The following is a 12,643-nucleotide window of genomic DNA, read 5'->3' as shown; positions in this document are numbered from 1 at the left end:
CAGAGTCGGCGAGGAGGATTTTCAAGAATATGCACATTATTTAATGACTTGTCAATTACACCTCGTTAGCCTGTTCTTCTGGTCCAGGTTTCAAATACTCTCAGCTTTAGGCTTCATAAAGGGACTTCACTTATTGGTGGGTGTCCTCATGGTCACTATGTCCATTATTTTGTTTTTCTCACTTTTCTAATAAAAGCAAAAATGTCATAAATATCCACTACAGCATTCACCCACATGAGTCCAGATGGGCCACAAAGAAAGTTGAGCTATAGTCCCACCAGATAAGATGATCTCAGTGCCAGCCCACATCAGGCATTCTATTTAAAATGCTTTAGCTTGACTATATTTGCTGTGCTTCTGCTGCTTTGGAGGTCAGCTACTTTCATCTGTTACCATTGGAGGCTACTCTGACTGGCTCTGTCCTGATCTTTAGCTTTTTATGCATGCACATGGAAGGTTATGGAACTTTGCCCGTCTCCTTTTATGCTTTCCACATATACACAGTGCAGTCGAACCGATATAGGACTTTGAAGAACAATATCTAGACTCATATTAAAAAAATCCAATATATTGTTCAATATATTTTTCTGTTAGAGACATGAAACATAAACTTCCCTCATGTTTGTGTTGTGTAGCTATTTATGCACACTTGCAAAAAATATGAAATGTATTTTAAATCTTTAAAATTAAAACCTTTGATAATCTTTTATTGTCACACCAAGTCTTGGATTTTACACTCTGATTACAACTGTGGCAGGCGTTTCCAACAAGTAAGATGCAGAGTGGACGAATTACTTGTCTATCACTCATAACTACAGCATGTTATGTGTGTCAATGGAGCATTTGAAGGGTGTTTCTGTCATATCCTCTTTACTTTTTAAATGTTGGTTGATCAGCCATTGCAGATACCTTATATCAGCTGGTATGTCATTGGGCTCTAATGCACACTGAAGGACAGGATGGTCCAGAGAAAATAAATATAAATGGCATCAATGAAAATAACAACTTTCTTTTGACTGTAACAATAAGAAAATAAAGTCATTAGCTATATATTCATATAAGTTACCACCGACACATACAAATGTTTTTCTGTATTAACACGAGTCACATGTCAGTATGAGACTCGTGCTCTTGTTAACACGAGCTTCATCACTAAAACATTTGTAGGAAAGGGTACTCGCAGGCAAATACACAACCCGTTCAGTCCTGTGTCCATCATACGGACCCCTCAGCAACACAAATTGCAAAGTCTTTGCACTGTAACCTAGCAACAAGACTCCCACTTAATAAAAAACATGTAAGATATTATTTAGGATTTTAGTTTTTAGCTTTTTTTGCACAGGAGAAACAACAGATGGCAAAGTCATATTTTGTCACGCTATCACTCGTTTCCTATTCCCTACACAATAAACACTTCATACTTAATAGCAGCATTGCATTATTAAACTAAAATAAATTTGCAGTTATGTAAACTTTCCCCCATATCTGCCTCTTTAAAAAGCTGCTGAGGGGCCGCTGTAGTGAGACAAAACATGACACATGCTTTCAGTGATTTCCCCATTTGTCCGTGATAAGAGTTTAACTTATTTAACACCAAAAGGTGAAGAGTTGACCTTATTACACATTTTGAGTGGCACCCCCTCTCATTTGTATAGTTAAGCAGAAATGGAGTTTTTGCAAATAAACCAGGAAAATACAAAGGAACTTGTTCCCCAAATAAATAGATAAAAGATGAAATGCTTTTAAAATTCAAAACTAATGATGATTACATAGAATAATTAATGCAAATGTAAAAACAGGTTTTACATGTCAGGACATAATAAAAGCAGGTTTTAAAATGAAGTAGATACAAATTCAGATAAACACCAACCTGTGATATTACACCTTATTTAACAAGAATGAAGCCAAACAAACTAAGTGCACCCTGTGATTCAGAAGCTTATAGAACCAGTTTTCTACAAAAGCAATCATTTTCTGTACAAAGGCATTGTGGAGGAATTTTGGCCCACTCCTCTTTACAGTGTCAATTTAGTTCACTAAGGATTTCAAGGTCCAGACTTTGGCTGGATAACACACTGACTTTTCTTTTTCACATTCAGTTGTAGAATTGCTGGTGCTACGTGACCCAGTTCAAGCCAAGCTTTATCTGCCTGACAGATGGCCTCACATTTGACTCCAGAATACTTTGGTATACAGAGGAGTTCATAGCGGACTCAGTGACGTGCTCGGGGCCTGTGGCTGCAAAACAAGCCCGAATCATCACCCCTCCTTGACAGTTGGTATGAGATGTTTGTGCTGATAGGCTGTGTTTGGTTTTTGCCAGACGTGGTACTGTGCATTATGGCCAGACATCTGTACTTTGGTCTCGTCTGTTCGAAGGAGATTGTTCCAGACGTCTTGTGGTTTGTTCAGACGCAACCTCGCAAACCTAAGCTGTGCTGCCATGTTCTTTTTAGAGAGAAGATGCTTTCTCCTGACAGCCGTTGTAAACAAGCCATACTTATTCAGTCTGTTTCTAATTGTACTGTCATGAACTTGAATGAATTTGCTGGGATGGTGCGATGTCCACTCCTAGAGAGATTGGCAGCTGTCTTGGATGTTTTCCACTTGTAAATAATCTTTCTCACTTGAGAATGTTTGGAAATGGCCTCATAACCTCGCCCGATTGATGGGCAGCAACAATTGCTTCTCCAAGACCATCGCTGATGTCTTTCTTTCTTGGCATTGTGTTAACACGCACCTGAGTGCTCCAGACCAGTAAACTGACAAAACGTCTCCTTTTGTAGAGGTGCTCACACTTGCTGATGATCAGTTAATCCACCTGGCTGCTACTTAACCTCTTAATTCCTAAAGCAGCAGTAAGGGTGTATCTAATATTCCACACACTTATGCTTATGCATTTGGCTTAGTTTCTGTTAAATAAATAATGGCACAATGTAATATGTCATGTTTTGGAGTTGATCTGAGGGTGTAGTTATCAAATTATTTCTATCATGTCTTGATATGTAAAACCTTAGAACTGAAAGAGGATGTGCTTTCTTTCTTCTTCTTTTCATGGCTTTAAATAATCATATGTACCTACATTTTTTAAATATATTACTTGAATGCATTCAGTGTTGTATACATTTAATTATTCATTATAGTAGTTTTTCCCTCCATACTAGAGGTAATAGAGCAAACTTACAATTATAAAAAGGCCTTTGGGTAGTTACTGTAATAGATTTAAAAGGCATGAATCGAAAACATGGACTATTGTCTGGTGAATAAATTACTGTTCAGTTGTTCAGATACCGCAGCTCCATAATGATAAAAAGTTTTTCACTCAGTGTCTAAAGTTTGACTGGTACGTATTGATCTTTTATTCTGTTTCACAGCATCGGTTGTTATTCTTAACTGGAGCAAGCATTGTTATACAGTAAAGCCACTGTGCTACAGCAGCTCTGAGCTGAAAAACTGTGGGCTCTTCATCTAAACCTTTGAAAACCTCTCAGTCCCTGCCAAAGAGAGATAGGATCAGTAGACAACCCCAACATTTTCAATTTTGTGCTATCAGACACTGAGGAGATGTGTCAACACTGGGGTCCTACAGCAAGCAAACACAGGAGTCTGACAAGCAATAACCTAGATTCAACATCGCCTCCGGTCCTCTCCCACAGAAGGGCCGCCACTTTCATCTCATTTAGATCCAGATCTGTTGATCAAAAGCGACGCCTATCATCCCTCAACAAAAAACAGCAGCACTGCAAATGTTTTCATGGGCATTCCCTTGTTTCATTGGTTGGTTATGCCTGGGTCAGTGCAGGCTGCTGGTTGGTGGTACCACTTCTGATTCATACAGTGCTGTTTGTTTCATTTAAATCGCAGGGTTATAAAACCGATTGCTTTTTTCATAACCCATCCTGTATGTGACGATTGGCTGTTTGCTCTTAATACACAAGTGGGACACATATAACCTTGTTAAAGTTATAGCATGTTGTTTATGGCCTTAATGTTGGTCATCGGAGTTCCGTTATTAGCTTTATACTTTTACTTTGTCCAAGCCACAGATTGTTTTCTGTACACTAAAGAAACTCATTTATTGTTTATAAGTTGCAGGTTTTGCTTGCGTTTAAATTCTTTGCAGTGCCCTTTGTATACTCATAACAGAGTGAAGGGGAGAAATTGATGCTGAAGTGAAAGTTCAATGACACAAAAGACCATGTGACTAAAATGTGTTGGTGGGCCTAAAGGGGGGAACTCTAGACATTGTTGAATCAACTTTTCCTTTGTTGTGTTTTTAGCAGGCATCAGGCAGGATCAGAGGGTAGAATAGTTGAATAGTTGGACCCAGATGACTGAGAATCCATTACTGTATAACACAGTCCACTGCAGAAAAGCCCCCGCCGAGATTCAAATCTTGCAGATTAAAATAGTGTCTCATAAGCTGGCAGCAGTGTGTGCGCACATGCACATGTACCTGCATGTGTGCTTATTCAAATGCGTGCAAAGGCCTTTGTGGATGGCTTCATGTGTTTCTCTCTGCATTTTAAGCACCCTAAATACTGAAGCTTTTAACATCAAAGCTCCAAGAGGATTTAAGTGCACAGAAACTTTCCAATTATATGTGTAAGTGATGTCCAGCAGGGACTTCTCATGAGCTGCCGTCAATATATTTTTTTTCCCAAATTGATGATAAACACCCTCTAAGCCCGGCTACAGATCTATGAATTACTTACTTTTGGGGAGTTTGGTTTTAGGGGCTACGCATAGTAACTTACAATACCATCATGAAGTATTTCCCAAAGTAACAAAGGTACCGTGATACATGAGCCATTAGGAGACATCTATCTGCAGTGTGTCACAGTGTCTGTGATGAAAAAGTGTCAAAGTGGATTCAATTGTTATTCACATTTAGAACTTTTTAGTTGAGCCACACTTTGTGCTGTCATTCATTTTTTGGCTGTGAGAGCACATTAGTTAACTTCTGTTTACCCTCAATCATTATATCAGTATATCACCACCAGATGTTATACAGTAGTGATTCTAGGAAGACAAGATCTGTTTAAAGCCTGTTCATGTTTTTGTAAAAATATCTAAGAATTATTTCCATATTTCGATATACATATACTGGGACCTCGATATACTTATACAACAGAGGATGTCATACAATAAGTTGCCAGATTGATTCTTTTTAGCGAGAGGTGAGCTAATCATGGGCAAACTGTTGACTCATAGCCCCATTTGGCTAGTTTAGATCCACCAGCCTCCTGGCTGGGGCCCCTCTGTGTGGAGTGTCCATGTTCCAGTACAAACACGTTGACGTTAATTGTCTGTCTCTGATTGGTGAGCTGTACAGGGCGTCTCCTACATCAATCCCTATTTGACAGGATAGGCCAGGATAGACTTGTCAAATACCAAACACTAAAGCCTGCTGTAAATGTTAACATAAGACGGAGTTAGCCTTAGTCTGACATCAGTCTGCAATTCAGTGCGGTCAATTTGGCAATTACATGGAATTTGTTTTCTATAATAGAGCAATTAACTGTGATAAATTGTTAGAAATTCCATATCTGATGGTGTTAAATCTGCATTTAACAGAAATTTCCATTTTAACCATTACATTTGTGCTGGGCAACCTTCCGGTTCTATATTAATGTACAACCAGCTGGTGGTCAGTTGAGGCGAGTTCCCTTGAGTTGCACTCAGTGACAAAGACTCATTTAGTGTGATGGCAACATATTGGCAATTTGAGTGATTGCAATCAGTGCAAGTCAGACTGTGACTGTTTGCAGAAAAGTCCTCCTATGAGGCGTGCAATCGCCTTATGGATAAAAAGTATCGTGAGTGTGCAACACACTCAAGCCCTCGGTCACAGAATATCAAATATTGCTTCGTTTTTAGTTTAATAGATTTGGTATCCTATTTTTACTCATGGAATGGAGTTATTAGCTTACACCGAGGAGGTTAGGAGGTTGTCAAGTGTGTCAAGTTTATTTAGCTTATGTTATCTCAGGATGGTGGTGCATAAGATTAGCCCTCTTGTTCATATTCAGTTTAATAAAATATTGATATTTGGTATCTCAGTAACAATACACTATCACCATGCACGCTATGCTGTATTCATTTCTTTCCTCCACCGCTAACATTTAGCCTGTCTTAGACTGTGCCTCCGTTTATTTTGATCAGACTGTCTGCTTCTTTGTTTAAACCTGCTTAACCTATACTAAGTGTGCACTACCCAGTGTAGCCTCAGTCATGACTGTGATAGTCACTGATGCAGTTGAATAGGAGTAACTGCCAAGGGGAAAGTCACACTCCCCTTACGCCCACTCTGAATATCTAACAAGGTGACAATGTCAGACTCATGGGGTCTGAATATGACATGTAATGTGGGATTTATGCAAACAGTAAAGTGAAGGAGCATTTACCGAAACATATATTCTTCTTACTGTTCTTACTGTATTATTCATCATACACTGATTTCCTCTCTAATTTAATCGTACATATAGATGATATTGCTGGAGGAATCATATTTCACTTTGAAATGCTAATCTTGTTTATATGTTCTCCCTTTCCTTTCTTTTTCTTTTTTTTTTTGTAGTTCCTCCCAAGATATATGACATTTCCCCTGACATCACGGTAAACGAGGGCAGCAATGTGTCTCTCATCTGCACAGCCAGTGGGAAACCTGAGCCAACCATTACCTGGAGACACATAACCCCATTAGGTGAGTTCACATCACCTCTCACATACCCAATGCTAATGAATGGAGGGATGGATAAATGGATAGAAGGATAGCTGAATTGAAAGCAGTAATGGGGAAGCACGGAAAGGATCAATAGGTGATTGTATGAACAGGACAGATTACTTCTAGTAATGTTGCAGATAAAGAAATAGCAAGAGGATAGAGAGATAGAATAGGAGATAAATGTGATTGGATGGATTTGCATTAGAAGAGCAGGTGGTCAGATGGAACAACTGAGTTCCTTCAAAAAACAAAGTTGGGGGACAGACAGAAGCCAAGTCTGCATCTACCTTTACAACTAAAGCAATCAGCAAATGAGCAGCTACAGACTTCACATTGACACACCCCACTAGAACCAATACTTACAGTTCCTTCCAACTCCAAATGTCTGAAAGAGTGATTTTTTTTTTAGTACCATAGGTAGTGTACGGAGTGTATGCACTGAGGCAGCAATTCTGACAGAGAAAGCATATGCCTACAAGGGTTCTTGTCTATTCTTACATGCTGAAGAAGGAGGAGGTGGCACATTGTCATTTCTTTTCCAGGCTAGCATTGCAATTGTAAAATGTTTGCAAGGGCTAAGAATTTTAGCCTATGGGTCAAAAGGCTAAAATGTTCCATATATATTGTTAGGCATGCTTGCACTGGCTAACATTATAGCCATGACAATTGCAATCTGACGCTAATTGCTGCATTTTGTGGACATTTAAAACTTTCGCAGCATCTGACCAAGCGCTAAATGCTGAATTCTGACAGTTTAACACACTGTACCACCTGACATACATTACTGCTGTGTGAAGGTTGGTTGGTGGTCTCTCCCTGGTCCCCTACGTACTCCAGATGGTGATCTGATGGAGTCGTCAGTCTTTTTGACCTTTATCAGAACACTATCCTGGAAACATATAATGCATTTCATGTCAATAAGAATGATAAAAAAAACCCTTCAAAATAAAATAAAGACAAACACTCAGAGTCAAGAAGAGTCAGAGTCAATGACAGTGGACTAGGCACCATGAGAAAAATGAGACGGGGAGAACAGAAGACAGGAAAAACTCTGAGCAAACTATTACTACCAAAAGTAAGAGTCAAACCAGCGGATTGCAAAACTGAAAGGTATCAGTAGGAAACATAAAGTAAAAGCAGAAAGACTCAATATAACCATAACCAAGACTAGAATAATAGAGTATCTGAACGATGCCGTAAACACAAACATCTTAATAACAGGAGAGCATAAACAGAAACTCAGGGTCAAATGTAATAAAACAGGATGCAGAGGTTAAAACTGAGGACTGCTATAAAAGCAGGTTGATGGTTGCTCAAGAGTTGCTGGAAGACTTTAACTCACATCACTGCAGGTAGACATCAGATTTGCTCTTGCACCTTGTAAGTGCATTAACAAAATAATTTAGTGTTATGATGTAGGAAGCTGTTATCCTGGGCACCCCCCCCACACACACACATAGATCATTAAATAGTTTAAATTCTGAATCCTTCCTTTGAAGACTTATTCCAAAGTGTTTAACTGTTGCTCCGAAGCCCCCACCCAGCCACTTTGAGTCCTCCCTCATTTTCATATTAATGGATTAGAGCATGCTGTGCTTATCTGATAGCTATGAGGATTACTGCATTTATCTTATGGCTGTCAAATCCTTCTCTCTGGCGTGCTTGCCCTGATTGCATTAGAGGAGTTTTCAGAGGATGATCAAAAGAGCCATCCTCAGAGTCCGAGTGGCAGTCACTCATTCTACTTTGAAGTGTCCACACTTTGAAGTATGCCAGGGAAGAAATGATATGCTGGTCAAATGAAAGGGCCCAGGACTAAATGTAATCACAGACTGTCTCCCAGCACATCAGAAAAGAAGCCGTTTGCCATGGGATCTTTGAGTCAGTTCTAGTAAGGGTGATTTGACCAAAGGATGTGGTACAACTGAAAGGTTGTAATAGGCTAATTACCTATCGATGGAATTCCATTAAATCCCTTGGATATGCAGAGCATGCTTTAACCAGTGCATGGCCAATTTGAATGTGCTATCAGAGCATATGGGAATATTTACCTCATTTGTGAATGATCTGTCAAACAGCAGCAGACTTTAAAAACTAACAGTGCTGGGACTGTAATTGCAAATTGATTCATGAATTCTGCACATATAAGGTAATTACTTCCAGGGTATAAATATAGTCAAAACTACAGCTCTGTTAAGTCATTTATAAAATGAGACAGATGGGGGTCTAGACATGTAAAGTAAGCCTTGGCACGTGTTGAAATGATCATAACAATCGCTCTTTTTACTTGGGAACATTTTGTGGGCAACTTTGGGGACTGTTGGGGGATTTCTTTCCAACCAAGAGGCTTATTTAAGAGACTTTGTGAATAGATAGCATGCTTGTAGAAAATAAAAGGTACAAATATGCAGCACACACATAAAAAATACAGTAATAAAAAAATCAATCTTTTGTGAATTATGCTTGGCAAGATTTAGTTAGGGCTTGGCAATATGGAAAAACGTCTTATCACAACATTTTTAATGTCAGTCATTATGGATACATATGACAATATGTGTCCAGTCACTGTGTCTGACAAGCTTAAAGTTCATATATATTCATGACAACAATGTTCAACTACATTTTAAATAAACAACACGAGTACATCTAATAAACTGAAACTGAAAAGATTCAAGTTTTACAGAAGAACACAAACAAACTTGAAAACTAAAATTCTATGATCAGCTACAAAAACATAAAAATGTCATCAATGCAAAATAAAATCTAAAAACTACATCTAGACTATAATTGCTTCTTCTCCAGTGGTACCAAAAGGAACATGAAGTGCAGTAGTCTCAATGAAGTGGGCCGTGAGCCTCATATGGATCAGATGTGTGTGGTGGCAAATACAGCTGTTCAGTTTAATTCAGTCTTATTTATGTAACGCCAAATCACAACAACAGTCAGCTCAAGACACTTCATTGTAAAGAACCAGGTTCATGGAGAGCTGTCTGAGGGAGTTTTTTATGGCCACAGAGTTGGTAACAACGGTAAATGGCTTAAATCCCACATTTTTGACAGTGGCATCATGTCTTGTCATGGTTCTGCTTTGCTTCTTTGTCGAAGTCTAAGGAGCTCGGAAAGAAACGCATTTGGTCTTCTTTAAGTTTCTTGAAGATGTTTCATCTGACAAGCTTCTTCAGTTCTAAGCGTAACTGGTGGAGAGTCCCAGATTTTAAGCCCTATTGGGAGTGTCCCTAAGAGGGTCATGAACCCCCTATTGATCCTCTGCCTAATCACATGAGCCAAGGTGTAAAAACAGGTGTGGGTCACAATCAGCCAAGGTTTCAGGTGAACCCCACCATATCATGTGACTCATGTGAGTGGGGGTCAAGGCGTCTGGGAAGGGATCTGGATTATAGATGGCGTACATCTGTAATCAGGTCATTTGATCTCGGTAAATTAGCATTAACGTTACTGTAATGATGCAGCACACCATACCTTGCTCTTACATTTGCTATGCTTCTCACTGCAGTGATCATCACACCAACTATTATTTGCAGTATGTACATGCATGCTGTGTTACATAATACTATAGACACATTAAAAAACTGAATGCAAGGATTATTGCTGAGACAGTTGCAGCAGGTTGGCTGCTTGTAAACAAGAGTTATTTTGGGTAGCAGAGGAAATTAATTACCAATTTGGAGCTGCAGTGTGATTCCACGGACGCTGCAGGATCATTATAAAGGAGTTTGCATTATAATGCTAATTAGTTTATTTATCCATTTGGGCTTTACTAACATGTACAATGACTTCTCGGTGAGAAAGTCGCTAAAGTTTATTGTTATATTGTACCATGTTGTTAGCGTTCTTTAGCGATCCATGTTGGTTATGTTCCTAACTACTGTTCAAACTGAAGCTTCCGAGGAGCAGAAAGGGAGTTCTGACAGAGGGTGAAACTGTCTGCTGCAGCAATGTAAAGTATAAATAACAAGTGCGTTTTTGATCAATAAAGCACAGAAACATATTCTAGTATATCCTGTTAAATAAGGTTATTTGACTGTAAAGAGCCAGATGGTAAAAAGCTCTCATAAAAAACAAACAAACAAAAAAACTTGAAATTTTTTGGAGACCAGGGACAATTTTAAAACTTTTTTTTACTGAATAGTTGTTTATTTTTATCCTATAACTCATGTATGATTTTGATAATGTTGCATTTTCTTTTCTTTTCCACATCGCTGTGTTTTGTTGAAGTTGAATGTAAATTAATTTATTTAATAAAAGTCACAAATAACAGGAATAGGAATACATTTCCATCAAACAATGCAACATGGACTCATTTCACGATGATTATATTTCCTGCCATGTTTAGGACTATACTGGGACAGGAACAACCCTGGAAGTATACTGGTTAGCTAGTGACCATCCTGAACTCGTTTATCAGTAGATAGAGCTGGCGGGAACAAAAAGAAAAAACTTAATGTGTTTTAACTGTTAAAGCACATGTTTTACAAATCACACTAATAGTTTATCTGTTATGTTTGACTGTTACAGACACAGGACAAATTTCTTGCTATTTTAGCTACCTCATTGACGTAAAGCCAAGCAGGTGTGTTTAATAACAAACACTTCTACATGTCAGGTATAGTTTTCTGGCCTTCCTCTCCTCAACACTCAGTCATTTTGGAGTAGTGGGCAGAGATTTTTTTGCACTGTAGATGGTTCTGCTGCAGCAGTCAGTGAAGTTTGACAGAATGATAAATTGCTCTGACTGACTGTCAGGTTCCTATTCCCACTCTGACTGTTTTGTGTTTGCATTTTTTCCCCTCTGTCCCCTTCCTGCCAACCAGCAAAGTGCAAGCTAATAATAAACTTTGTGAATCCAGTGAAGTGTGGCCATAAACAGTTTATTGAGATGATAATTTGGCTCAAATCGGTTCATAGAAAGTCAGTGCATGTTCTTCATTAGAGAGAGCTGAAGCAGGCACTTGAAAAAACACTGATCATTATTGTTGACGTGCTATGAGAAGAACAAATATGTGTGGACTTTAATGTTTTTAAAGACTTTTTCTGTAATAGCTTAATTAGCCATGAGAAAATTGTGCTTAACAGTGAAGTCCTTAGGAGGTTGTGAGGACTGCTGCATGATAAGGGTGCTTATAACTAAAAAAACACATGCCCTCTATCCTTTGGTGAAAGCTACATGTTTCATGCTTCCCTTGCTCTTATCAAGCACTGTTGATGTGCCCTTGAGCAAGGATTTCTCCCCAACTAATTCAGGGCTGCAGTTCAGTAAAAACAGAAACATAGTGGCAAGATGCTTATTTTAGTGTGTATCAGTTTGATCAGCTTTCGGCTTTGTACCCTTTAAGTGTCATTAAAACACTGTTTTGAATCAACTTGTGTGTTTAAATCAAGTGAAAGATTTTTGGCAGGAAATGTCATTGCAGTATTTCCGGAAGCAACTCTGTCTTTGCTAATTTAGCTCTTGACTTACCCACTTTATCGCTAATCTCATGATAGATTGGGGCAGCATGGCTGCTTGTCAGGGTATTACCTATATATGGAATCTGGTGCTGTTTCCTCACCATTCTTTCATAGGTCACAGAAAGTGGGGTGAAAAAGCCTTTAATGTAGTCTGTTTCAATCTGGTTTGGTTGTGTGGATGGCTGGATGGCTGGGAAAATTGCTTTGATAAGCCTTTTCCATTGAGATTTGAATCCATGGGATAGAAGTGTGACCTTTGAAAAGGCTGACTAGAATACTAGAACGCATATTTGATTGTTTCTCATGATAGGACTCAGTTGGGAGTGTTTTTCTCTCTCTTCCCCTGCTACTACTGTACATGTACCAATGCTATATGTGCTCTGCCTTTTCATTTAGTGTAAGTGCATGATCTCTCCATGACACACTGTAAAGAAACAGGTAGCAGCA

The 12,643-nt window shown here is 38.8% G+C and overlaps 1 protein-coding gene across 2 annotated transcripts in view; it reads left to right on the top strand.

Annotated features, from left to right (window-relative positions):
- Nucleotides 1–12,643, top strand: part of negr1 (neuronal growth regulator 1) — a 178,014-nt gene that overhangs the window by 81,710 nt on the left and 83,661 nt on the right. For both annotated transcript variants that reach the window (XM_084953027.1, XM_084953029.1), the window contains exon 3: nucleotides 6,581–6,706. In XM_084953027.1, the coding sequence (XP_084809153.1) occupies nucleotides 6,581–6,706 (126 nt within the window). The remainder of the gene's footprint in view (nucleotides 1–6,580; nucleotides 6,707–12,643) is intronic.

This window comes from Perissodus microlepis, chromosome 15 (genome assembly GCF_051167445.1).
Source record: "Perissodus microlepis isolate ML-2025 ecotype Zambia chromosome 15, ASM5116744v1, whole genome shotgun sequence".
NCBI classification, from domain to species: Eukaryota; Metazoa; Chordata; class Actinopteri; order Cichliformes; family Cichlidae; genus Perissodus; species Perissodus microlepis.
This window is presented reverse-complemented; position numbering and strand designations above follow the sequence as displayed.